Source organism: Ranitomeya variabilis, chromosome 1 (genome assembly GCF_051348905.1).
Source record: "Ranitomeya variabilis isolate aRanVar5 chromosome 1, aRanVar5.hap1, whole genome shotgun sequence".
In the NCBI taxonomy this organism is placed as follows: Eukaryota; Metazoa; Chordata; class Amphibia; order Anura; family Dendrobatidae; genus Ranitomeya; species Ranitomeya variabilis.
This window is the reverse complement of record NC_135232.1, coordinates 746235412-746262755: the sequence shown is the minus strand read 5'-3', so window position 1 is coordinate 746262755 and position 27344 is coordinate 746235412. Positions and strand designations below refer to the sequence as shown.

General features: G+C 44.8%; 1 protein-coding gene across 1 annotated transcript in view; it reads left to right on the top strand.

The window, feature by feature from the left end:
- Positions 1-500: 500 nt before the first annotated feature.
- GCH1 (GTP cyclohydrolase 1) overlaps positions 501-27344 on the top strand; it is a 60821-nt gene continuing 33977 nt past the window's right edge. The window contains exon 1 of the mRNA XM_077269901.1: positions 501-1443. Within this exon, the coding sequence (XP_077126016.1) occupies positions 1110-1443 (334 nt within the window). The 5' untranslated portion in view covers positions 501-1109. The remainder of the gene's footprint in view (positions 1444-27344) is intronic.

The following is a 27344-nucleotide window of genomic DNA, read 5'->3' as shown; positions in this document are numbered from 1 at the left end:
TTTTAATAAAGCACAATTTCAAAAATTATTTTTAATCCCAAATATCTGCCATTAAGAAGAAATAAAACATGTTCCTAAAAGGTGGACAACCCCTTTAATTAGTAGTAGTGTGAAGTTTACTGTATCAAACTGCAGTTAAATCCTGATAATCCCCCAATCTCGCACCTCCAATGAGCCGCATTAAGGGGAAATTGCAGTCTTGCTACCTCGAGATTTCCTAGGATGGGACACGGCACCATGGAAAATCCCTGAACTTTCAGAACTTGCTGTTCATCCTATTTAAAGGGACAGATCTGGGTAGCACCACCACCCCACATCATCTCCGTCCATCATTGTTTCCTGTGCTCCGGGCACTATCTCCCCCATCCTGCAGCTCCCTCCTCATTCTCCTCCCTGATCCTCTTACAAGATGTCAGTGACGCACAGCGAGCAGCAGCCAATAAGGGTTATGTGAAAGAATGGGCTGTCCATTAAGCCACATAAAGGAGCAGCAACCTGCCGAGATGTGAGAGGAGAGCAAAGCTCAGTGACTTGTGCAATAGTGCCCAGAGTGCGTGTGGCAGGGACCGCCGAGCCTGCTGTGCCAACCACGTGTGCACCATAGTCTACCGAAGAGTGACCCGAGGTCGCCCGTCTATTCTGCATCTCAAGACTTGGAAGTTAATTGGCTACTAGAGTCAGAGACCTGGAACGCTGACGTTGGACTAGAAGCCCCAAAGCCCTTGCCTGAGTGAGCATATTCCGACTTCTGAGGTCTTCACGCTCCCATTGATTCGCTGCCCGTTCCCGCTTCTGCCTGACAGCACTCAACATCCAAAGCTCAACTCCAGATCCGTTCCTGAGATGTCAGATCAGGGTAAGGTTTTCTGACCAGTAGATTGCACGTGACGCGTCCCACATCTTATATTGTAGGGTTTTCTTGCCAACCGCCTGATCGTTGAGGAATTTGATGACAGACCTGCTTTGGCACTGAGCAAGCGACTACCTCATCCCATTTCTTGCTGGTTCCCATCTGGCTATGAACTTTCTGAACTTTGCTAAAGTTGACACTTGCAGGAAGTCTTCGTAGAGGAACATAGATTCTTCTTCCATCTTGGTTCACCCTGGACATGGATCCAGTCAAGTCAAGGTCTTTACCAGAGAAGAAACCCATCAACTGCAATGGATTTCTACAAGAAGATAAGAAAGAGTCTTCCATGGCAATGAGTCGGGTAGATCGGGACAGGTCGGAGGTGAGCACCCCACCCCTGGAGAGCTGGAGAGAAGAAAGAACCCGCAGCGAGGAGGACAATGAAATAAACCTTCCTTCCCTGGCAGCCGCTTACAGTACCATCCTGAGGTCACTTGGAGAAGACCCTGGAAGGCAAGGACTACTCAAAACCCCATGGAGGGCAGCCACCGCCATGCAGTTCTTCACCAAGGGCTACCAAGAAACAATATCTGGTAAGTGTTTCATTATGGAGAAGACTAGTGGGGGAACTACAGATTTCAGCATGCCTTGCAGAGTGTCTCTGACAAGGTTACAACTTTACAATCAGTTTTCAGTAAAACTGAACAGTGAACACGACTTTTACCTCTATGGTTCTGTGCATCTGGAAAATGCTGGGTGACAACCGATGTGGTCTCCTTTACACCCTTAGGGGTGGTCTTCTAAGGTTTCCCGATGTCAATATATATCAATGTGCCGCTCATGATCCTGGAAACACTGGATGAGATTGATAGTAATGACAAAATTGATTGTTCACCAGTTTTCCCAAAAAGAAGGGTGAAATAGAATTGTAGCAATTTTCCAAACCTTGAAATGTTTATTTTGGCAGCTTATAATAGTACAGTAGTGATATAAGCTGAGCAGCCAATATCTGATGTGTCTGGAAGACCACCCACCGGAAATATGGGAGATCACAGAGGGCGGCAGGGAAAGGTAGACGCCATTTATTTGCATTTTATTTGTTTACTGCCTCTAATATTTTCTGGTCTTAATAGGGTCTTCGATGCCCCCCCAAAATGGCAAAGCTGGAGAAATGCAGCAAAAATCCCCATCCACGATAAATAGATGATGTAACTTCGGGAGGTCATAACTTATTGGTAGCAAAAAGGGGCGTGAGAGCGTCAGGCCTCTGTTTACCAACCAATCACATTGCAGGGGTGAAGTACACCCCCCCAAAAAAAATAACATCACTTGAGATCTGCCCAAAATTAACTCAAATCTTGGGAAACATTTTCTGCTCATTCGTCTTCATTGATCATCCATCTTTTACGCTTTTAAAGTTCTAAATATGAAGTTATAGCGACAATAGAAGAGTTAGAAAGCATTGCAGCAATAAATGTATGAACAGAGGGGACCTCACTGTTGGGTCCCCACTGAGCACCAGAAATGGGGTCCTCACCCCTCTGCTATTAAAGCATGTTAATGGAGCGATGGTCGGGCAACTGTCATGGGACACCATCCGATGTCTATGGGATTAACAAGTACGTCTGAACCAGTGGCGTAACTTAAAACTCATGGGCCCCGATGCGAAAGCTCCAACAGGGCCCCTAACTATTTTAAGTCTTTAATAGCAATAGTCTTTTTCTATAGGCCAAAGGGACTTTTAGGGCCCCCTAGACTCCAGGGCCCAGGTGCGATTGCAACCCCTGCACCTGTTGTAGTTACGCCCCTGGCCTGAACCATCAGCAATGGATGAGTGTGCAGAGCGCGAACGAAGCATCAAACCATTACTAACCCTACTCAGAGTGGGAGATGCACAGGGTGGGAGTCAGGACCCCCTGCTGCTAGAGATCCAACTGCTGGGTGGGCTCCACTGCATAGAGCAGATGACTGGTGTGAGAGTGCAGACACTGTGAGCCAGGAATAAGAGGAGAACGACGCAGTGTAAGGAATCCGAGACCCCATTTCTGCCTAACACTAAGGCCGTGTGCACCATCACTTACATTTTACAAATCCAGAACAAAAAAAAATGAAACAAATTTGCCAAAAATGTCTTGGTTATATATCTCCTACTGTTTTATGTACACAGCCCCCATACAGACTTATGTGGCTCCATGGTAACAGATGCCCCGTGTGGCCGCAGTCTGTGGTCTGCACATTCCCTGCACAGAAGAGCGTTCCTGTTTCAGCAAATGCTCCTCATTCGTTGCATAATGTAAATTTTACCAATTTGCTATTTACTTTCTGCATTAGTTCCTTACTGATTTCACAATCTCGGCTTGCTGTCATTGTAATGGGAACCGGGACCGAGCGACTGCACTGCAGAAAGTGGAAGGACAACAGAGCGGTTATTACTCTGCGGATTTTCACTGCATATTTCCCTCTTTGCAGCAAATCTGGAGCTAAATCCACAGTAACTCGTGTGATCTGGTGTGGATTCTGTGGTTGTGGGAAATCTGGAGAGTATCAATCCTGTGTGGACATAGACTGAATGTCCTGGACATGAATGTGTACACAGGTATACGGCTCGTCACAGTGTAGCTTTCAGTGCTGTGTCATGGACACACAGGTGTATGGCTGCTCACAGTGTAGCTATCCGAGCAGTGTCATGGACACACAGGTGTATGGCTGCTCACAGTGTAGCTATCCGAGCAGTGTCATGGACACACAGGTGTATGGCTGCTCACAGTGTAGCTATCCGAGCAGTGTCATGGACACACAGGTGTATGGCTGCTCACAGTGTAGCTATCCGAGCAGTGTCATGGACACACAGGTGTATGGCTGCTCACAGTGTAGCTATCCGAGCAGTGTCATGGACACACAGGTGTATGGCTGCTCACAGTGTAGCTATCCGAGCAGTGTCATGGACACACAGGTACATCTCAGCACAGTTTAGCTATCACGGCTGTGTCTTGGACACATGAGTATACAGCTCATCACAGTGTAGTTATCAGCACTGTGTCTTGGGCACACAGGTGTATGGTTCGTCACAGTGTAGTTATTAGTGCTGTATAGTACAATATTTGTGGTATGAAGGGGTCAGCTGAAACGCGTAGAATGAACCACGTTGAAACCTCTACAATTTTTGGAATTCTTCTTGCGGCAGCGCAGGGATGATCCATTTTTCCTTCCTAAGTGTATGCTTCAATCAGGTCTTGCACTGACTTGTGGATCTGCAGCAGCCGCCATTAATATATGTCCTTCCTTCACTCTCACCAGGTGAGTAGTTCTCTTAGTGGGCAACTCCGTGTAACGTTTGATAAGACCCTATTTGTTGTGAATTCTGCTCTTGGGCTCCCTCCGGTGGTTGTAAGTGGTAGCGCTGCTGTCTGAATCGCAGCATTTATCAGGTGTGTTCACTTTTTGCAATTCTGACTGGGCTATTTAGTCTTGCTTGACCCTTTAGTCAGTGCCAGTTGTCCATTGTTCCTGGAGGATTCACATCCCTGCCTGTCTCTCCTGCTTTGCAGTTCATTTCAACAAAGATAAGTTCTGGCCTTGATTTTTGCTGTCCACATGCTGTGGCCTTATTGTTCAGTTCTTTTCCATGTTTTTGTCTTGTCCAGCTTGGTCTGTATAAGGATTTGTTTAGCCATGCTGGTATCTCTGGAGATGCAGATATACCCTCCATATTTTTAGTTAGCTGTGGAGATTTTGTATTTTCTGTGGTGGATATTTTCTAGTGTTTTAATACTGACCGCATAGTACTCTGTCCTATCCTTTCTATTTAGCTAGAAGTGGCCTCCTTTGCTAAATTCTGATTTCAGTCTGTGTATGTTTTTTCCCTCTCCTCTCACAGTCAATATTTGTGGGGGGCTGTCTATCCTTTGGGGATTTTCTCTGAGGCAAGATAGTTTTCCCTTTTCTATCTCTAGGGGTAATTAGTCCTCCGGCTGTGTCGAGATGTCTAGGGAGCGCTAGGTACATTCCACGGCTACTTCTAGTTGCGGTGTTAAGTTCAGGGTCTGCGGTCAGTACAGGTACCACCTTCTCCAGAGTACGTCTCATGCTGCTCTTAGGCCACCAGATCATAACAGTACAACTGGCCAACAATTAGTTAACCGCATCTCAGAAGAAGGGAAGGAAAGTGCTGAGCCATTTTTTTTCTGTAGTCTGTTGTGTTTTTTTTTCTTCCCTCTTTACCTCTGGGTGGCTCAGGAGTTCGGCGCTCCTATGGATGTTCAGGGATTGGCTTCTCGTGTGGATCAACTTGCTGCTAGAGTACAGGGTATTTCCGATTATATCGTTCAGACTCCGGTTTTAGAGCCTAGAATTCCAACTCCTGATTTGTTTTTTTGGGATAGGTCCAAATTTCTGAGCTTTAACCCCTTCACCCCCAAGGGTGGTTTGCACGTTAATGACCGGGCCAATTTTTACAATTCTGACCACTGTCCCTTTATGAGGCTATAACTCTGGAACGCTTTGACGGATCTTGGCGATTCTGACATTGTTTTCTCGTGACATATTGTACTTCATGTTAGTGGTAAAATTTATTCGATATAACTTGCGTTTATTTGTGAAAAAAATGGAAATTTGGCGAAAATTATGAAAATTTTGCAATTTTCCAACTTTGAATTTTTATGCCCTTAAATCACAGACATATGTCACGCAAAATACTTAATAAGTAACATTTCCCACATGTCTACTTTACATCAGTACAATTTTGGAACCAAAATTTTTTTTTGTGACGGAGTTATAAGGGTTAAAAGTTGACCAGCAATTTCTCATTTTTACAACACCATTTTTTTTTAGGGACCACATCTCATTTGAAGTCATTTTGAGGGGTCTATATGATAGAAAATACTCAAGTGTGACACCATTCTAAAAACTGCACCCCTCAAGGTGCTCAAAACCACATTCAAGAAGTTTATTAACCCTTCAGGTGTTTCACAGGAATTTTTGGAATGTTTAAATAAAAATGAACATTTAACTTTTTTTCACACAAAATTTATTTCAGCTCCAATTTGTTTTATTTTACCAAGGGTAACAGGAGAAAATGGACCCCCAAAGTTGTTGTATAATTTGTCCTGAGTACGCTGATACCCCATATGTGGGGGTAAACCATTGTTTGGGCGCATGGCAGAGCTTGGAAGGGAAGGAGCGCCATTTGACTTTTCAATGCAAAATTGACTGGAATTGAGATGGGACGCCATGTTGCGTTTGGAGAGCCCCTGATGTGCCTAAACATTGAAACTCCCTACAAGTGACACCATTTTGGAAAGTAGACCCCCTAAGGAACTTATCTAGATGTGTGGTGAGCACTTTGACCCACCAAGTGCTTCACAGAAGTTTATAATGCAGAGCCGTAAAAATAAAAAATCATATTTTTTCACAAAAATGATCTTTTCGCCCCCAATTTTTTATTTTCCCAAGGGTAAGAGAAGAAATTGGACCGCAAAAAATGTTGTGCAATTTGTCCTGAGTACGCTGATACCCCATATGTGGGTGTAAACCATTGTTTGGGCGCATGGCAGAGCTTGGAAGGGAAGGAGCGCCATTTGACTTTTCAATGCAAAATTGACTGGAATTGAGATGGGACGCCATGTTGCGTTTGGAGAGCCCCTGATGTGCCTAAACATTGAAACTCCCTACAAGTGACACCATTTTGGAAAGTAGACCCCCTAAGGAACTTATCTAGATGTGTGGTGAGCACTTTGACCCACCAAGTGCTTCACAGAAGTTTATAATGCAGAGCCGTAAAAATAAAAAATCATATTTTTTCACACAAATGATCTTTTCGCCCCCAATTTTTTATTTTCCCAAGGGTAAGAGAAGAAATTGGACCCCAAAAAATGTTGTGCAATTTGTCCTGAGTACGCTGATACCCCATATGTGGGTGTAAACCATTGTTTGGGCGCATGGCAGAGCTTGGAAGGGAAGGAGCGCCATTTGACTTTTCAATGCAAAATTGACTGGAATTGAGATGGGACGCCATGTTGCGTTTGGAGAGCCCCTGATGTGCCTAAACATTGAAACTCCCTACAAGTGACACCATTTTGGAAAGTAGACCCCCTAAGGAACTTATCTAGATGTGTGGTGAGCACTTTGACCCACCAAGTGCTTCACAGAAGTTTATAATGCAGAGCCGTAAAAATAAAAAATCATATTTTTTCACACAAATGATCTTTTCGCCCCCAATTTTTTATTTTCCCAAGGGTAAGAGAAGAAATTGGACCCCAAAAAATGTTGTGCAATTTGTCCTGAGTACGCTGATACCCCATATGTGGGTGTAAACCATTGTTTTGGCGCATGGCAGAGCTTGGAAGGGAAGGAGCGCCATTTGACTTTTCAATGCAAAATTGACTGGAATTGAGATGGGACGCCATGTTGCGTTTGGAGAGCCCCTGATGTGCCTAAACATTGAAACTCCCTACAAGTGACACCATTTTGGAAAGTAGACCCCCTAAGGAACTTATCTAGATGTGTTTTGAGAGCTTTGAACCCCCAAGTGTTTCACTACAGATTATAACGCAGAGCCGTGAAAATAATTTTTTTTTTTTTTTCTCAAAAATGATTTTTTAGCCCCCAGCTTTGTATTTTTACAAGGGTAACAGAATAAATTGGACCCCAAAATTTGTTTTCCAATTTGTCCTGAGTACGCTGATACCCCATATGTGGGGGGGAACCACTGTTTGTGCGCATGACAGAGCTCGGAAGGGAAGGAGCGCCATTTGGAATGCAGACTTAAATGGATTGGTCAGCAGCCGTCACGTTGCATTTGCAGAGCCCCTGATGTACCCAAACAGTACAAACCCCCCACAAGTGACCCCATATTGGAAACTAGACCTCCCAAGGAACTTATCTAGATGTGTTTTGAGAACTTTGAACCCCCAAGTGTTTCACTAAAGTTTATAGCGCAAATCCGTGAAAATAAAAATTCTTTTTTTTTTTCACAAAAATGATTTTTTAGCCCCCAGTTTTGTATTTTCACAAGGGTAACAGGATAAATTGGACCCCAAAAGTTGTTGTCCAATTTGTCCTGAGTACGCTGATACCCCATATGTGGGGGGGAACCACTGTTTGGGTGCATGACAGAGCTCGGAAGGGAAGGAGCACCATTTGGAATGCAGCCTTAAATGGATTGGTCTGCAGGCGTCACGTTGCATTTGCAGAGCCCCTGATGTACCCAAACAGTACAAACCCCCCACAAGTGACCCCATATTGGAAACTAGACCTCCCAAGGAACTTATCTAGATGTGTTGTGAGAACTTTGAACCCCCAAGTGTTTCACTACAGTTTATAACGCAGAGCCGTGAAAATAAAACATCTTTTTTTTCCCACAAAAATGATTTTTAGCCCCCCAAATTTTTATTTTCCTAAGGATAACAAGAGAGCTTGGACCCCAGAAGTTGTTGTTCAATTTGTCCCGAGTACGCTGATAACACATATGTTGGGGTAAACCCCTTTTTGGGCGCACGGGAGAGCTCGGAAGGGAAGGAGCACTGTTTTACTTTTTCAACGCAGAATTGGCTGGAATTGAGATTGGACGCCATGTCGCGCTTGGAGAGCCCCTGATGTGCCTGGACAGTGGAAACTCCCCAATTCTACCTGAAACCCTAACCCAAACACACCCCTAACCCTAATCCCAACGGTAACCCTAACCACACCCCTAGCCCTGACACACCCATAATTCTAATCCCAACCCTAATCCAAACGTAAATGTAATCCAAACCCTAACCCTAACTTTAGCCCCAACCTTAACTTTAGCCCCAACCCTAACTTTAGCCCCAACCCTAACTTTACCTCCAACCCAAGCCCTAACCCTACCCCTACCCCTAACCCTAAACGTGACTGAAATACGTGGCACTGAAATACGTGGCACTGAAATACGTGGCACTGAAATACGTGGCACTGAAATACGTGGCACTGAAATACGTGGCACTTAAATACGTGGCACTTAAATTCGTGGCACTGAAATACGTGGCACTGAAATACGTGGCACTGAAATACGTGGCACTTAAATACGTGGCACTTAAATACGTGGCACTGAAATATGTGATACGTGGCACTTAAATACGTGGCACTGAAACACGTGGCACTGAAATACGTGATACGTGGCACTGAAATACGTGGCACTGAAATATGTGATACGTGGCACTTAAATACGTGGCACTGAAATACGTGGCACTGAAATATGTGATACGTGGCACTTAAATATGTGGCACTGAAATACGTGGCACTGAAATACGTGGCACTGAAATACGTGGCACTGAAATACGTGGCACTGAAATATGTGATACGTGGCACTTAAATACGTGGCACTGAAACACGTGGCACTGAAATACGTGATACATGGCACTGAAATACGTGGCACTGAAATACGTGGCACTGAAATACGTGGCACTGAAACACGTGCAACTGAAATACGTGGTACTAAAATATGTGGCACTGAAATACGTGATACGTGGCACTGAAATACGTGGCACTGAAACACGTGGCACTGAAATATGTGATACGTTGCCCTGAAATACATGGCACTGAAATACATGGCACTGAAATACGTGGCACTGAAATACGTGGCACTGAAATACGTGGCACTGAAATACGTGGCACTGAAATACGTGGCACTATGACTGTCAGAAAATGTTCATTAAACGGTTAGGGGTGAGGTTAGGGGTAGAGTTAGGGTTAGGGTTTGGATCCCTTTATCACAATGATGGTGGTGGGTGGCTTTTCAGTGTGTTTTCTGTTTTTTTTTCGATAAAAATGCATGCGTTTTTAACGCAAACAAACGCATGTGCTTAAAAACGCAAGAAAATACTGCAGGTTGTATTTCTGAAAATTAACGCATGCAGAAAAAAACCGCATGCGTTGGAAAACGCGACCAAACGTGTACAAAAAAAACCGCATGCGTTTTCAATGTTAAATATAGGGAAAAAACGCATGCGTTTTTTTGTGCAAAAAACGCTGCAGACAAAAACGCAAGTGTGAAACCAGCGACGCTTTTTATAGCAAAAAAGTTTTTGCGTCTCCACATTTTGAGAGCTATAATTTTTCCACATTTTGCTCCACAGAGTCATGTGAGGTCTTGTTTTTTGCGGGACGAGTTGACGTTTTTATTTGTAACATTTTCGGACACGTGACCGTTTTTGATCGCTTTTTATTCCGATTTTTGTGAGGCAGAATGACCAAAAACCAGCAATTCCTGAATTTCTTTTGGGAGAGGCGTTTATACCGTTCCGCGTTTGGTAAAATTGATAAAGCAGTTTTATTCTTCGGGTCAGTACGATTACAGCGATATCTCATTTATATCATTTTTTTATGTTTTGGCGCTTTTATACGATAAAAACTATTTTATAGAAAAAATAATTATTTTGGTATCGCTTTATTCTCAGGACTATAACTTTTTTATTTTTTTGCTGATGATGCTGTGTGGCGGCTTGTTTTTTGCAGGACAAGATGACGTTTTCAGTGGTACCATGGTTATTTATATATGTCTTTTTGATCGCGTGTTATTCCACTTTTTGTTCGGCGGTATGGTAATAAAGCGTTGTTTTTTGCCTCGTTTTTTTTTTTTTTTTCTTACGGTGTTTACTGAAGGGGTTAACTAGTGGGGCAGTTTTATAGGTGGGGTCGTTACGGACGCGGCGATACTAAACATGTGTACTTTTATTGTTTTTTTTTTTTATTTAGATAAAGAAATGTATTTATGGGAATAATATATTTTTTTTTTTTTTCATTATTTTGGAATATTTTTTTTAATTTTTTTTTACACATTTGGAAATTTTTTTTTTTACTTTTTTACTTTGCCCCAGGGGGGGACAATACAGATCGGTGATCTGTCAGTTTGCATAGCACTCTGACAGATCACCGATCTGCGAGAGGTGCAGGCTGCTTCACAGTGCCTGCTCTGAGCAGGCGTCTGTGAAGCCACCTCCCTCCCTGCAGGACCCGGATCCGCGGCCATCTTGGATCCGGGTCTGGAGCAGGCAGGGAGGGAGGTAAGACCCTCGCAGCAACGCGATCACATCGCGTTGCTGCGGGGGGCTCAGGGAAGCCCGCAGGGAGCCCCCTCCCTGCGCGATGCTTCCCTGCACCGCCGGCACATCGCGATCATGTTTGATCGCGGTGTGCCGGGGGTTAATGTGCCGGGAGCGGTCCGTGACCGCTCCTGGCACATAGTGCCGGATGTCAGCTGCGATATGCAGCCGACACCCGGCCGCGATCGGCCGCGCTCCCCCCGTGAGCGCGGCCGATCGGCTATGACGTACTATCCCGTCGGCGGTCATGGGGGCCCACCCCACCTCGACGGGATAGTACGTCGGATGTCAGGAAGGGGTTAAAAATAACTGTAAACTGTTTTTTTCTCTGAAACCCCGTTCCTCTGGTGATCCCATCCAGCAGGTTAAAATTGTTATATCTCTGCTGCGTGGTGACCCCCAGGATTGGGCATTTGCTCTGGAACCTGGGAATCCGGCGTTGCTTAATGTAGACACCTTTTTCCAGGCGCTTGGGTTATTGTATGACAAACCTAATTCAGTGGATCATGCTGAGAAGACCTTGTTGGCCCTGTCTCAGGGTCAAGAAGCGGCAGAATCATATTGCCAGAAGTTTAGAAAATGGTCTGTACTGACTAAATGGAATGAGGATGCCTTGGCGGCAATCTTCAGAAAGGGTCTTTCTGAATCCGTTAAAGATGTTATGGTGGGGTTCCCCACGCCTGCTGGTCTGAGTGATTCTATGTCTCTGGCCATTCAGATTGATCAGCGCTTGCGCGAGCGCAGAGTTGTGCACACTATGGCATTGTCTTCCGAGCGGAGTCCTGAGCCTATGCAGTGTGATAGGATTGTGTCTAGAGCTGAACGACAAGGATTCAGACGTCAGAATAGGTTGTGTTTTTACTGCGGCGATTCTGCTCATGTTATTTCTGATTGCCCTAAGCGTACCAAGAGAATCGCTAGTTCTGTTACCATCAGTACTGTACAACCTAAATTTCTGTTATCTGTGACCCTGATCTGCTCATTATCGTCATTTTCTGTCATGGCATTTGTGGATTCAGGCGCCGCTCTAAACTTAATGGACTTAGAATTTGCCAGACGTTGTGGTTTCCCCTTGCAGCCTTTGCAGAGTCCTATTCCTTTGAGGAACCGTTGGCTAAAAATAAACCTCAGTTTTGGACACAGCTGACCATGTGCATGGCGCCAGCCCATCAGGAAGATTGTCGTTTTCTGGTGTTGCATAATTTGCATGATGCTATTGTGCTGGGTTTCCCATGGTTACAGGTGCATAATCCGGTATTAGATTGGAAATCTATGTCTGTGACTAGTTGGGGTTGTCATGGGGTTCATGGTGACGTTCCTTTGATATCAATTGCCTCCTCCCCCTCTTCTGAAATTCCTGAGTTTTTGTCAGATTTCCAGGATGTATTCAATGAGCCCAAGTCCAGTTCCCTTCCACCGCATAGGGACTGTGATTGTGCTATTGACTTGATTCCAGGCTGTAAGTTCCCTAAGGGCCGACTTTTCAACCTGTCTGTGCCAGAACATACCGCCATGCGGAGCTATGTTAAGGAGTCCTTGGAGAAGGGGCATATTCGGCCATCTTCTTCACCATTGGGAGCAGGTTTTTTTTTGTTGACAAAAAAGATGGTTCCTTGAGACCCTGTATTGATTATCGCCTCTTGAATAAGATCACGGTCAAATTCCAATACCCTTTGCCTTTGCTTTCTGATCTGTTTGCTAGGATTAAGGGGGCTAGTTGGTTTACTAAGATTGACCTTCGAGGGGCACATAATCTTGTTCGTATTAAGCAGGGTGATGAATGGAAAACTGCGTTTAATACGCCCGAAGGCCATTTTGAATACCTTGTGATGCCATTCGGACTCTCTAATGCTCCATCTGTGTTTCAGTCCTTCATGCATGATATATTTCGGAATTATCTTGATAAATTCATGATTGTATATTTGGATGATATTTTGATTTTTTCAGATGATTGGGAGTCTCATGTGAAACAAGTTAGGATGGTATTTCAGATCCTTCGTGATAATGCCTTGTTTGTGAAGGGGTCTAAGTGCCTCTTTGGAGTACAGAAGATTTCTTTTTTGGGCTTCATTTTTTCTCCCTCATCTATAGAAATGGATCCGGTTAAGGTTCAGGCCATTCATGATTGGATCCAGCCCACATCCGTGAAGAGCCTTCAGAAATTTTTGGGCTTTGCTAGTTTTTATCGCCGTTTCATTGCCAACTTCTCCAGTGTGGTTAAACCCCTGACCGATTTGACGAAGAAAGGCGCTGATGTGACGAATTGGTCCTCTGCGGCTGTTTCTGCCTTTCTGGAGCTTAAACGCCGATTTACTTCTGTCCCTGTGTTGCGTCAGCCGGATGTTTCTCTTCCTTTTCAGGTTGAGGTTGACGCTTCTGAGATTGGGGCAGGGGCCGTTTTGTCTCAGAGGAATTCTGATGGTTCCTTGATGAAACCGTGTGCCTTCTTTTCTCGAAAGTTTTCGCCTGCGGAACGCAATTATGATGTCGGCAATCGTGAGTTGTTGGCTATGAAGTGGGCATTTGAGGAGTGGCGACATTGGCTTGAGGGGGCCAAGCACCATATTGTGGTCTTGACCGATCATAAGAATCTGATTTATCTCGAGTCTGCCAAACGGCTGAATCCTAGACAGGCCCGATGGTCCCTGTTTTTCTCCCGTTTTGATTTTGTGGTCTCGTATCTTCCGGGTTCTAAGAATGTTAAGGCTGATGCCCTCTCTAGGAGCTTTTTGCCTGATTCTCCTGGGGTCCTTGAGCCGGTCGTTATTCTGAAGGAAGGGGTGATTCTTTCTGCCATCTCCCTGATTTACGACGGGTTCTTCAGGAATTTCAGGCTGATAAACCTGACCGCTGTCCAGTGGGGAAATTTTGTTCCTGACAGATGGACTAGTAAAGTGATTTCGGAGGTTCATTGTTCTGTGTTGGCTGGTCATCCTGGGATTTTTGGTACCAGAGATTTGGTTGGTAGGTCCTTTTGGTGGCCTTCTTTGTCACGGGATGTGCGTTCTTTTGTGCAGTCCTGTGGGACTTGTGCATGGGCCAAGCCTTGCTGTTCCCGCGCTAGTGGGTTGCTTTTGCCTTTGCCAGTCCCTGAGAGGCCTTGGAGGCATATTTCTATGGATTTTATTTCGGATCTTCCGGTTTCCCAGAGGATGTCAGTTATCTGGGTGGTTTGTGACCGGTTTTCTAAGATGGTTCATTTGGTACCTTTGCCTAAGTTGCCTTCCTCTTCTGATTTGGTTCCGTTGTTTTTTCAGCATGTGGTTCGTTTGCATGGCATTCCGGAGAATATTGTGTCCGATAGAGGTTCCCAGTTTGTTTCTAGGTTTTGGCAGGCCTTTTGTGCTAGGCTGGGCATTGATTTGTCTTTTTCTTCCACATTTCATCCTCAGACAAATGGCCAAACCGAGCGAACTAATCAGACTTTGGAAACTTATTTGAGATGCTTTGTGTCTGCTGATCAGGATGATTGGGTGGCTTTCTTGCCATTGGCCGAGTTTGCCCTTAATAATCGGGCTAGTTCTGCTACCTTGGTTTCATCCTTCTTTTGTAACTCTGGTTTTCATCCTCGTTTTTCTTCGGGGCAGGTTGAGCCTTCTGATTGTCCTGGGGTGGACTCTGTGGTTGACAGGTTGCAGCAAATTTGGGCTCATGTTGTTGACAATTTGGTGTTGTCTCAGGAGGGGGCTCAGCGTTTTGCTAACCGTCGTCGGTGTGTTGGTTCCCGGCTTCGGGTTGGGGATTTGGTCTGGTTGTCTTCCCGTCATGTCCCCATGAAGGTTTCTTCCCCTAAGTTTAAGCCTCGGTTTATTGGCCCTTATAGGATTTCTGAGATTATCAATCCAGTGTCTTTTCGTTTGGCCCTTCCAGCCTCTTTTTCCATCCATAATGTTTTTGATAGATCTTTGTTGCGGAAATATGTGGTGCCCGTTGTTCCCTCTGTTGATCCTCCTGCCCCGGTGTTGATTGATGGGGAGTTGGAGTATGTGGTTGAGAAGATTTTGGATTCTCGTTTTTCGAGGCGGAAGCTTCAGTATCTTGTCAAATGGAAGGGTTATGGCCAGGAGGATAATTCTTGGGTTGTTGCCTCCGATGTTCATGCTGAGGATTTGGTTCGTGCCTTTCATTTGGCTCGTCCGGATCGGCCTGGGGGCTCTGGTGAGGGTTCGGTGACCCCTCCTCAAGGGGGGGGGGTACTGTTGTGAATTCTGCTCTTGGGCTCCCTCCGGTGGTTGTAAGTGGTAGCGCTGCTGTCTCTGAATCGCAGCATTTATCAGGTGTGTTCACTTTTTGCAATTCTGACTGGGCTATTTAGTCTTGCTTGACCCTTTAGTCAGTGCCAGTTGTCCATTGTTCCTGGAGGATTCACATCCCTGCCTGTCTCTCCTGCTTTGCAGTTCATTTCAACAAAGATAAGTTCTGGCCTTGATTTTTGCTGTCCACATGCTGTGGCCTTATTGTTCAGTTCTTTTCCATGTTTTTGTCTTGTCCAGCTTGGTCTGTATAAGGATTTGTTTAGCCAAGCTGGTATCTCTGGAGATGCAGATATACCCTCCATATCTTTAGTTAGCTGTGGAGATTTTGTATTTTCTGTGGTGGATATTTTCTAGTGTTTTAATACTGACCGCATAGTACTCTGTCCTATCCTTTCTATTTAGCTAGAAGTGGCCTCCTTTGCTAAATTCTGATTTCAGTCTGTGTATGTTTTTTCCCTCTCCTCTCACAGTCAATATTTGTGGGGGGCTGTCTATCCTTTGGGGATTTTCTCTGAGGCAAGATAGTTTTCCCTTTTCTATCTCTAGGGGTAATTAGTCCTCCGGCTGTGTCGAGATGTCTAGGGAGCGCTAGGTACATTCCACGGCTACTTCTAGTTGCGGTGTTAAGTTCAGGGTCTGCGGTCAGTACAGGTACCACCTTCTCCAGAGTACGTCTCATGCTGCTCTTAGGCCACCAGATCATAACACCTATTTGAGTTTTTTGTGTCTCCCTCTTTTCTCTGACCCGCTATGTCTTTGACACACAGGCGTATGGATCGTCACAGAGTAGTTATCAACTCTGTGTCTTGGACACACAGGTGCACGGCTCGTCACAGTGTAGTTATCAACTCTGTGTCTTGGACAAACTGGTGTACAACTCATCACATTGTAGTTATCAGCGCTGTGTCTTATACACACAGGTACATCTCGGCACAGTTTAGCTATCAGGGCTGTGTCTTGGACACACGGGTGTACGGCTCGTCACAGTGTAGTTATCAGCGCTGTGTCTTGGACACACAGGTGTATGGCTGCTCACAGTGTAGTTATCAACTCTGTGTCTTGGACACACAGGTGTATGGCTAGTCACAGTGTAGTTATCAACTCTGTGTCTTGGACACACAGGTGTATGGCTCGTCACAGTGTAGTTATCAGCGCTGTGTCTTGGACATTCAGTTTTACCGCTCGTCACAGTGTAGCTATCAATGCTGTGTCTTATACACACGTGTATCGCTCATGACAGTGTAGTTATCAGCGCTGTGTCATGGACACACATGTATATACTGTAGCTCGTCACAGTGTAGTTATCAGCGCTGTCATGGACACACATGTATATGGCTCGTCACAGTGTAGCTGTCAGCGCTGTGTCATGGACACACATGTATATGGCTCGTCACAGTGTAGCTGTCAGCGCTGTGTCATGGGCACACATGTATATGGCTCGTCACAGTGTAGTTATCAGTGCTGTGTCATGGACACACATGTATATGGCTCGTCACAGTGTAGTTATCAGCGCTGTCATGGACACACATGTATATGGCTCGTCACAGTGTAGTTATCAGCGCTGTGTCATGGACACACATGTATATGGCTCGTCACAGTGTAGTTATCAGCGCTGTGTCATGGACACACATGTATATGGCTCGTCACAGTGTAGTTATCAGCGCTGTGTCATGGACACACATGTATATGGCTCGTCACAGTGTAGTTATCAGCGCTGTCATGGACACACATGTATATGGCTCGTCACAGTGTAGTTATCAGCGCTGTCATGGACACACATGTATACGGCTCGTCACAGTGTAGCTGTCCGCGCTGTGTCATGGACACACATGTATATGGCTCGTCACAGTGTAGTTATCAGCGCTGTCATGGACACACATGTATATGGCTCGTCACAGTGTAGTTATCAGCGCTGTGTCATGGACACACATGTATATGGCTCGTCACAGTGTAGTTATCAGCGCTGTGTCATGGACACACATGTATATGGCTCGTCACAGTGTAGTTATCAGCGCTGTGTCATGGACACACATGTATATGGCTCGTCACAGTGTAGTTATCAGCGCTGTCATGGACACACATGTATATGGCTCGTCACAGTGTAGTTATCAGCGCTGTGTCATGGACACACATGTATATGGCTCGTCACAGTGTAGTTATCAGCGCTGTCATGGACACACATGTATATGGCTCGTCACAGTGTAGTTATCAGCGCTGTCATGGACACACATGTATACGGCTCGTCACAGTGTAGCTGTCCGCGCTGTGTCATGGACACACATGTATATGGCTCGTCACAGTGTAGCTGTCCGCGCTGTGTCATGGACACACATGTATATGGCTCGTCACAGTGTAGCTGTCAGCGCTGTGTCATGGACACACATGTATATGGCTCGTCACAGTGTAGCTGTCCGCGCTTTGTCATGGACACACATGTATATGGCTCGTCACAGTGTAGCTGTCCGCGCTGTGTCATGGACACACATGTATATGGCTCGTCACAGTGTAGCTGTCAGCGCTGTGTCATGGACACACATGTATATGGCTCGTCACAGTGTAGTTATCAGCGCTGTCATGGACACACATGTATATGGCTCGTCACAGTGTAGTTATCAGCGCTGTGTCATGGACACACATGTATATGGCTCGTCACAGTGTAGTTATCAGCGCTGTGTCATGGACACACATGTATATGGCTCGTCACAGTGTAGCTGTCCGCGCTGTGTCATGGACACACATGTATATGGCTCGTCACAGTGTAGCTGTCAGCGCTGTGTCATGGACACACATGTATATGGCTCGTCACAGTGTAGCTGTCCGCGCTGTGTCATGGACACACATGTATATGGCTCGTCACAGTGTAGCTGTCCGCGCTGTGTCATGGACACACATGTATATGGCTCGTCACAGTGTAGCTGTCAGCGCTGTGTCATGGACACACATGTATATGGCTCGTCACAGTGTAGCTGTCAGCGCTGTGTCATGGACACACATGTATATGGCTCGTCACAGTGTAGCTGTCAGCGCTGTGTCATGGACACACATGTATATGGCTCGTCACAGTGTAGCTATCAGCGCTGTGTCATGGACACACATGTATATGGCTCGTCACAGTGTAGCTATCAGCGCTGTGTCATGGACACACATGTATATGGCTCGTCACAGTGTAGCTATCAGCGCTGTGTCATGGACACACATGTATATGGCTCGTCACAGTGTAGTTATCAGCGCTGTGTCATGGACACACATGTATATGGCTCGTCACAGTGTAGTTATCAGCGCTGTCATGGACACACATGTATATGGCTCGTCACAGTGTAGCTGTCAGCGCTGTGTCATGGACACACATGTATATGGCTCGTCACAGTGTAGCTGTCAGCGCTGTGTCATGGACACACATGTATATGGCTCGTCACAGTGTAGTTATCAGCGCTGTCATGGACACACATGTATATGGCTCGTCACAGTGTAGTTATCAGCGCTGTGTCATGGACACACATGTATATGGCTCGTCACAGTGTAGTTATCAGCGCTGTCATGGACACACATGTATATGGCTCGTCACAGTGTAGTTATCAGCGCTGTCATGGACACACATGTATATGTCTCGTCACAGTGTAGCTGTCAGCGCTGTGTCATGGACACACAGGTTTACTGCTCATTACAAGACAACCACAAATTCGTGTCTGTTACATTACCAGTTTATGTCCATTGAAAGAAAACATTGTAGGTTCCTAATAAATGACAGCAAGCATAGATTTTAACATCCACAAAAATGGTAAAACTGTGCAGCGTTTCATCATGCAGTGAATGAGCTGTATTTTCGCCACCAGAATGACCGCCTTACTCACAGCTATGTCTGTACATGTTCTATACATCGTAGAGAGAAGGCGACAAATGAGACGCAACTCGGGGGATGGGATGGCGAATATCCTGAGCAGAAGGTTTGCAGATCCGTCCACTGGTCCCAGGAATTAGCTCCCATTAATTCTATACTGTATTTACTGATTGGCTACCTGATTTTCCGTGTTGTGCCTTCAGCCAACTCCACCATCATTTTCTCTGTTCTGTACGTCACATTATTGCTGGAATATTTTGATCTTGATCACTGGATCCATCGGCAGAGCGGCGTTTCTATAGATACATTTCATTTCCCGTCCACCCATCACTCAGTTCTCGGCGTCGGTCACAGAAAGGGCTTTGTGTGTTTTCTCCTCCAGCACCTGGCGTTTGTTTGGCGAGACGGGATACGCCGTGTGCGTTCGCCGCGTCCGTGCAGCTGCCACATAAAAGCTTCCTGAAATTATCCCGACGAGTCTCGCTGATGTTCATTGAGGGATTTCTAATTAAAGGGGCAGCGCCTATATATTATTTGCAGTTTAGAAATAGCATCCTATCTGCTTTATTTCTTTCCAGACGTGAATTATGCATATCGGTGTGTAGTCCGATGCGGATGTAAGCGGCACCTTTCTATAAACGTGCCTTCAGCTTTGTGCACCACTGGGAATGGATCTTATGGTGTAGAATATCTAGGTTACTTCATACTTATATCTGGGAAGGAGAAAACGAAATTTTATGGTGCCTGGAGGGATTGCCATTGGCTGTGTTTGGTAATCCCCTCAGTATGGCTAAGCTGCAATACCAGACACAACTCCATCAGCAAGGTTGGCGCTGTTTCTAACCTCATATTAACCTTTAAAGGATCATTCAGCTGTCGTCCCTTACACAGGTCTCTTTTCTGCCCTTCTTCAATGGGGAATGTGACTTTGTCTATGCAGAAATAGCACCACTTCAATCCAAGGGCTACATCCGGTACTGCAGCTTTATCCCATTACAATCAAGTGCAAGTTGTAGCTAGACTATTCATTCCTCGGCTTTTCTTTTTTGTGTCACAACATGGTGTGCAGCTCATTGCAATGATGACGTTGTGTCTGACCAAATAGTCAGAAGAGGCACCAGGATGACAGGAAATAGGAGTCAGTTTTCAGGGATCCCTAGTGGCGAACTGCACACATGAACGCTGATCGGGGTCCTGCAAATCGATCTGCTCATCTCTAGTTATTATCATAGGAACCAATTAACTAAAGAATAATAAACGGATGGAACGACCAATGGGCGGATGGAACAACAGACGAATGGAACGAAGGTTGGTCTGATGGATGGATGGAACGATTGGAACGGCAGACGGTTGGAACGAAGGATGGTTGGAACAACGGACTGTTGGATGGAATGACGGACAGACGGATGAATGAATGGAATGACAGATGGAAGGAATGACAAACGAAAGGAATGACGGACAGAAGGAAAAACGTACGGAAGGAACGATGGACGGACGACTGAAACGACAGACTGAAAGAACGACGGATGGAAGAATGGAACGACGGATAGACGAATGACACGACAGACTGAAGGAACGACAGACAAATGGCTTGAAGGATGGAAGGAACGACAGACGGACGGATGGAACGACGGACAGAAGGAACGACGGACGAATGGAACGACGGATGGAACGATAGACGAATGGAACTAAGGATGGAACAACGGAAGTACGAATGAAATGACAGATGAATGGAACAACGGATGGATGGAACTACGGACAGACGCATGAAACAACAGATGTAAGGAACTACAGAAAAAATGGAATGACGGATGGACGGTTGGAACGATGGACTGATGGATGGAATAACAAACTGATGGATGGAATGACGGACAGACGGATGAATAAATGGAATGACAGATGGAAGGAACGACGGACAGAAGGGAAAATGTACGAAGGAACGATGGACGGACAAATGAAACGACAGACTGAAGGAACGACGGATGGAAGAATGGAACGACTGATGGACAAATGAAACGACAGACTGAAGGAACAAATGGCATGACGGAAGGAACGACGGACGGACGGATGGAACAACGGACAGACAAACGATACCACAGACATAAGGAACAACAGACAAATGGAACGACGGATGAATGAATGGAACCACGGACGGATGGAATGACAGACAAATGAATGGAATGACAGACGGACGGACTAATGGAACGACGGATGGACAGAAGGAACGCCGGACAGATGGAACGATAGATGAATGGAACGAAGGATGGAACAATGGAAGTACGAATGAAACGACAGATGAATGGAACGATGGACGGATGGAACGACGGATGGATGGAACTACGAACAGACGAATGAAACAGATTGTAAGGAACAGAAAAAAATGGAACGACGGATGGATGAATGGAACAACGGATGGATGAATGGAACGACGGCTGGATGAATGGAACAACGGACGCACAGATTGAAAGAATGACGAACGAACGACAGATGGAAGGATCGAAGAATGGAAGAGACGACGGATGGACAAATGAAATGACGGATGGACGGAAGGAACGACAGACAAATGGAATGACAAATGGAACGAAGAAAGGACAAATGGAACAACGGATGGATGAATGAAACAACAAACTGAAGGAACGACGGACGATTGGCATGACGGATGGATGGAACGACGTATGGAACAACGGATAAACAGACGGAACAACGGATGAATTGAAATGACAGATAGATGAATGGTATGATGGATGGATGAATGGAACAACAGACAGAGAGATATGAAAAATATATTAGATAGAAAATAGATAAATCGAATAATAGGTGAAGATCAGAATTCTGATGTAACAACACTCTGACCCCAGCGCACCAATGCTCTTTGTATACTGATACCTGAGGAACATTATCTACTGAACATTGTACATTCCAGGAATCTGCCGACCTTTCAGCCTATGACCAGTGCGATAATATCGATTGCTCACGTGTTTCTCTTCAGCAGTTGCACAACTTCGAGTTTCATTAAACGTTTTGCAAGAATGTTCACTGTATAAATTATTATTCCCTCTAAAAATATGACATTTACACTAGGACAATAATTCTGCTCTCAGAAAACATTAAATATTAATCACAGATATGTTTGGGGAATCCAGCTGGATTGGTGTAGTACTGGCTATAACCACAGGGGGGAGTATTTATACAGCACATACAGTGATTTGTCTATGACGGTGGTCAGGATTGCACGTTCGCCCCGATGTAATTGCTTTTAATTGTTAGAAGTCACGTCAGCCTGAAGTCATCAACGTCTTTCACTTCAGCTAAAATAAGTAGCAACCAAACAACATTCAAAGTGTCATTAACTTAATGAAAGGAGGAAAATGACGCACATTTGTGTTTCCACGGCTACCTGTATGAGCGCACAGGACACCGGAAATTAAACTGTCCTGTTATCAGTGTCTGTTCTGTTCATAGATAGGAGAAAGTCAGCAAGGAAATAACAAGAGGCCAGAAAATGGCAAAACTCAGTATATTACTTGATATTCTTAAAGGGTAACTCCAGACACATGAGACTTTCTAATAGTAAACTGTAAAAAGGAAGCTAACACATATTATTACTAACTACTGTCCCCTACAGATCAGATGTACAAGACTATAACTAGTATAATACTGCCCCTATGTACAAGAATATAACTACTATAATACTGCCCCTATGTATAAGAATACAACTACTATAATACTGTCCCTATGTGCAAGAATATAATTACTATAATACTGCCCCTATGTACAAGAATATAACTGCTATAATACTGTCCCTATGTACAATAATGTAACTACTATAATACTGCCCCTATGCACAAGAATATAACTACTATAATACTGCTCCTATGTACAAGAATATAACTGCTATAATACTGTCCCTATGTACAATAATGTAACTACTATAATACTGCCCCTATGTCCAAGAATATAACTACTATAATACTGATGCCATGTACAAGAATATAACTGCTATAATACTGTCCCCTATGTACAAGAATATAACTACTATAATACTGCTCCTATGTACAAGAATATAACTACTATAATACTGCCCCTATGTACAAGAATCTAACTACTATAATACTGCCACTATGTACAAGAATATAACTACTATAATACTGCTCTATGTACAGGTATATATCTACTATAATACTGCCCCCTATGTACAAGAATATAGCTGCTATAATACTGCCCCTATGTACAAGAATATAACTACTATAATACTGCCCCCTATGTACAGGAATATAACTACTATAATACTGCTCCCTATGTACAAGAATATAACTACTATAATACTGCTCCTATGTACAAGAATATAACTGCAATAATACTGCCCCTCTGTACAAGAATATAACTACTATAATATTGCTCCTATGTAAAAGAATATAACTGCTATAATACTGTCCCCTATGTACAAGAATATAACTGCTATAATACTGATCCCTATGTACAAGAATATAACTGCTATAATACTGTCCCTATGTGCAAGACTATAGCTGCTATAATACTGCCCCTATGTACAAGAATATAACTACTTAAATACTGCCGCCTATGTACAAGAATATAGCTACTATAATACTGCCCCTATGTACAAGAATATACTATAATACTGTCCCTATGTACAAGAATATAACTACTATAATACTGCTCGTATGTACAAGAATATACAGTGAGTATGGAAAGTATTCAGACCCCTTTAAATATTTCACTATTTGTTTCATTGCAGCCATTTGTTAAATTCAAAAAAGTTTTTTTTTCTCATTAATGTACACTCTGCACCAAACCTTGACTGAAAAAAACAGAATTTTTTACATATTTATTAAAAAAGAAAAACTGAAATATCACATGGTCATAAGTAGTCAGACCCTTTGCTCAGACACTCATATTTAAGTCACATGCTGTCCATTTCCTTGTGATCCTCCTTGAGATGGTGCTACTCACTCCTTCATTGGAGTTCAGCTGTGTCTAATTAAACTGATAGGACTTGATTTGGGAAAGTGCACACACCTGTCTATATAAGACCTCACAGTGCATGTCAGACCAAATGAGAATCATGAGGTCAAAGGAACTGGCCAAGGAGCTCAGAGACAGAATTGTGGCAAGGCACAGATCTGGCCAAGGTTACAGCAGAATTTCTGCAGTACTCAAGGTTCCTAAGAGCACAGTGGCCTCCATAATCCTTAAATGGAAGAAGTTTGGGACCACCAGAAGTCTTCCTAGACCTGGCCATCCAGCCAAACTGAGCAATCGTGGGAGAAGAGTCTTGGTGAGAGAGGTAAAGAAGACCCACAAGATCACTGTGGCTGAGCTCAAGAGATGCAGTAGGGAGATAGGAGAAAGTTCCACAAAGTCAACTATCACACAGGGGCGGGCTGGGTCAGGTGGCAGAGAGGCCAATGCCCCCTGGGCTGCACCCCCAGCAGCTGTACAGGGTCGGCCACATAGCAAATTGTGCACGGCCGTGTCTGCTGTACAGTCTGTGATGCGGCCGGCAGCAGACACAGCCGCCCGCATCACAGTACTAACACACCGGGGTTGGGAGCTGTGCCCGGCCATCTATCATTGACGGCTGCGCAGCTCCCGCTACCTCCATGTACAGAGAGTCCTTCCGAGTCAGGTGTCATGACGTCATCGCGCATGCGCCGACATGTACCGGACTCTGGAATCATAGAGGCGCTGCTGGGGAGCGACTGTGAGGTAAGTATGGAAAACTTTTTTGTTTTTTTTATAAAATTAATTCAGTGGGTGAGGGTAATTGCAAGTTATGAAGTGGGGGTGTATGGGGGACTGCACGTGATGGAGTTTGGTTTGGGGGATAAAGGAGGCTGCACATGATGAAGTGCGGGGAGTGGGTCTGCGCATGATGAAATGGGGGAGTGTGGAGCTGTATATGATGGATTGGGGCTGCACATGATGAAGTGGGGGAGTTGGGCTGCACATTGAGTGGTGGGAGTGGGGCTGCATATGATGGAGTGTGGCTGCACATGATGGAGTGGAGGGAGTGGGACTGCACATGATGGAGTGGTGGGAGTGGGGCTGCACATGATGGAGTGGGGGGGAGTGAGGCTGCACATGATGGAGTGGGGCTGCACATGATGGAGTGAGGCTGCCTCCACATGGAGTGGGGCTGCAAATGATGAAGTGTGGGGAGTGAGGCTGCACATGATAGAGTGGGGATGCACATGATGGAGTGGGGTAAGTGGGGCTGCACAGGTTGGAGTGGGACTGCACATGATGGAGTGGGGGGAGTGAGGCTGCACATGATGGAGTGGGGCTGCAAATGATGAAGTGGGGGAGAGGACGGGGGACTGCAAATGATTAATTCGGTGTGAGTGATGGGGCACAGCAATTTAATTAAAGGTGGGGGGTGGGGAGAGAAAATGATGAATTGAAGGTGAGTGCTGGGGGAGAGCAAATAATGAATTTTGAGGGTGGGGGAGTAAATGATGTATTGAATGTGGGTAGAGCAGTTGATAATGAATAGCGGGTGGGAGAGAAACACATGACAATGAATTGGGGTGGGAAGGGCATGTAAATATGAATTGGGGTAAGGAGTAGAGCGGGAGGTACATAGTGGGGGGTGTTGAGGATGAAGTGACTGGTAATGAATTGAGGGAAAGAGTACAGGTGCAAATGATTTATGTATTAAATGGAGAAAGTGGCTATTTATAGTTAGTGGGTGCACAGTGGTGGATTATAATTTATATTTGGAATAGTGGGTTGCATAATAACCAATTATATATTGATTTGGGTGCACCTCTTTATTCAGATATGTAGTGTAGAAGAAAGGGAAAATGTGGATAATGTGCTCTGGAAGTGGTGCTCCAGGTAACTGTATTATTTTATGCAGAGATGAGTCCTGGCTGGAAGAAGTGATGGCGGTCTGTGCTGGATGAAAAAGGAAAGCAAAGATGAATGACTTCAGCTAGACATCACTGGTGAGTTAGGGTGTTACCTGTGCACTGACACTATACACTGTATACTATATACAGAGCTCCTGTGTATAATGTCACTGGCAGTGGTGATCGCTGTATTACCTGGACACTGACACTATATACTGAGCTCCTGTGTATATTATCATTGGTGATCACTGTATTACCTGTACACTATACACTATATACAGAGCTCCTGTGTATAATGTCACTGGTGATCACTGTATTACCTGTACACTGACACTATATACAGAGCTCCTGTGTATAATGTCACCAGTGATCACTGTATTACCTGTACACTGACAGTAAATACACAGTTCCTGTACACAATGGCACTTAGTATTGTGTTGGTTTTTTTTTAAATTAATGATCAGTATTGTAGTATTCAGTCACTATGTGGTGGTAATATGTTGTCTGGTCATGGTGTGGCGCTATTTGTTCCTTGTATGTGGTATTATTCAGTCACTATGTGGTGGTAATATGTGGTCTGGCCATAGTGCAGCGGTATTTACCGTATTTCTTGTATGTGGCATTTTTCGGTCACTATGTGGTCTGGTCATGGTGTGACGATATTTGTCCCTTGCATGTGGTATTAATGGTTGTTTAAAAAAAAGTTAATGTATGTGATTCATTCCCTTAAAGAAAAATACATAAATATATATTTATTTTTAATAGTTTACAGTAGAGTAGGGCCCGGCCAAAAGAGTCTACCGTGTCGTGGTATCAGCTTAAAAATTATTTTGGCCAGAGCAAAAGCTGCTGGTTATGAATGTGATCTGGTGTTTTTTGGTGCTGTTAATATCTGATCGGTAAAGATGTGGTGGTGAAGTTGAGTTTTCCAAGAGTGGTTGGTGGGACGGTAGAGGCAGAGCTGGTGTGGAACCTGGGCGCAGTCTCAAGGGAACCCGAAAATTTTGCCAGTTTGGGACCCTGAAATTCCTTGTGGAAGCCCTGGTCTGTCTCATAAGCTGCAGACCGCATCTTCCTGAGACTTCAGTGTGCTCTCGCAGGCGGCGTGATGACATTATTGTCTCATGCCGCTCTGCAGACCGGAAGAGAAAATGGAGGCTGCAATGTCGGGAGTCAGGATGAGGTGAGCATAAACTTCATTATTTTTAATATGGAGAACTAAGGCCATCCTACTACATATATGGGAGAACCGGGGCTATTATACTATATATGGGGATAGCTGGGGCCGTCACACTATATGTATATATATATATAGAGAGAGAGAGAACTGTGGCCATCATACTAGATATGAGGGGGAGAACTGGGGCCATCATAATAGATATGTGGGGAGAACTGGGGCTGTCATACTATATATATGGGCAGCTGGGGCCATCGCACTATATTTATGGTGGGAACTGGGGCCATCGCACT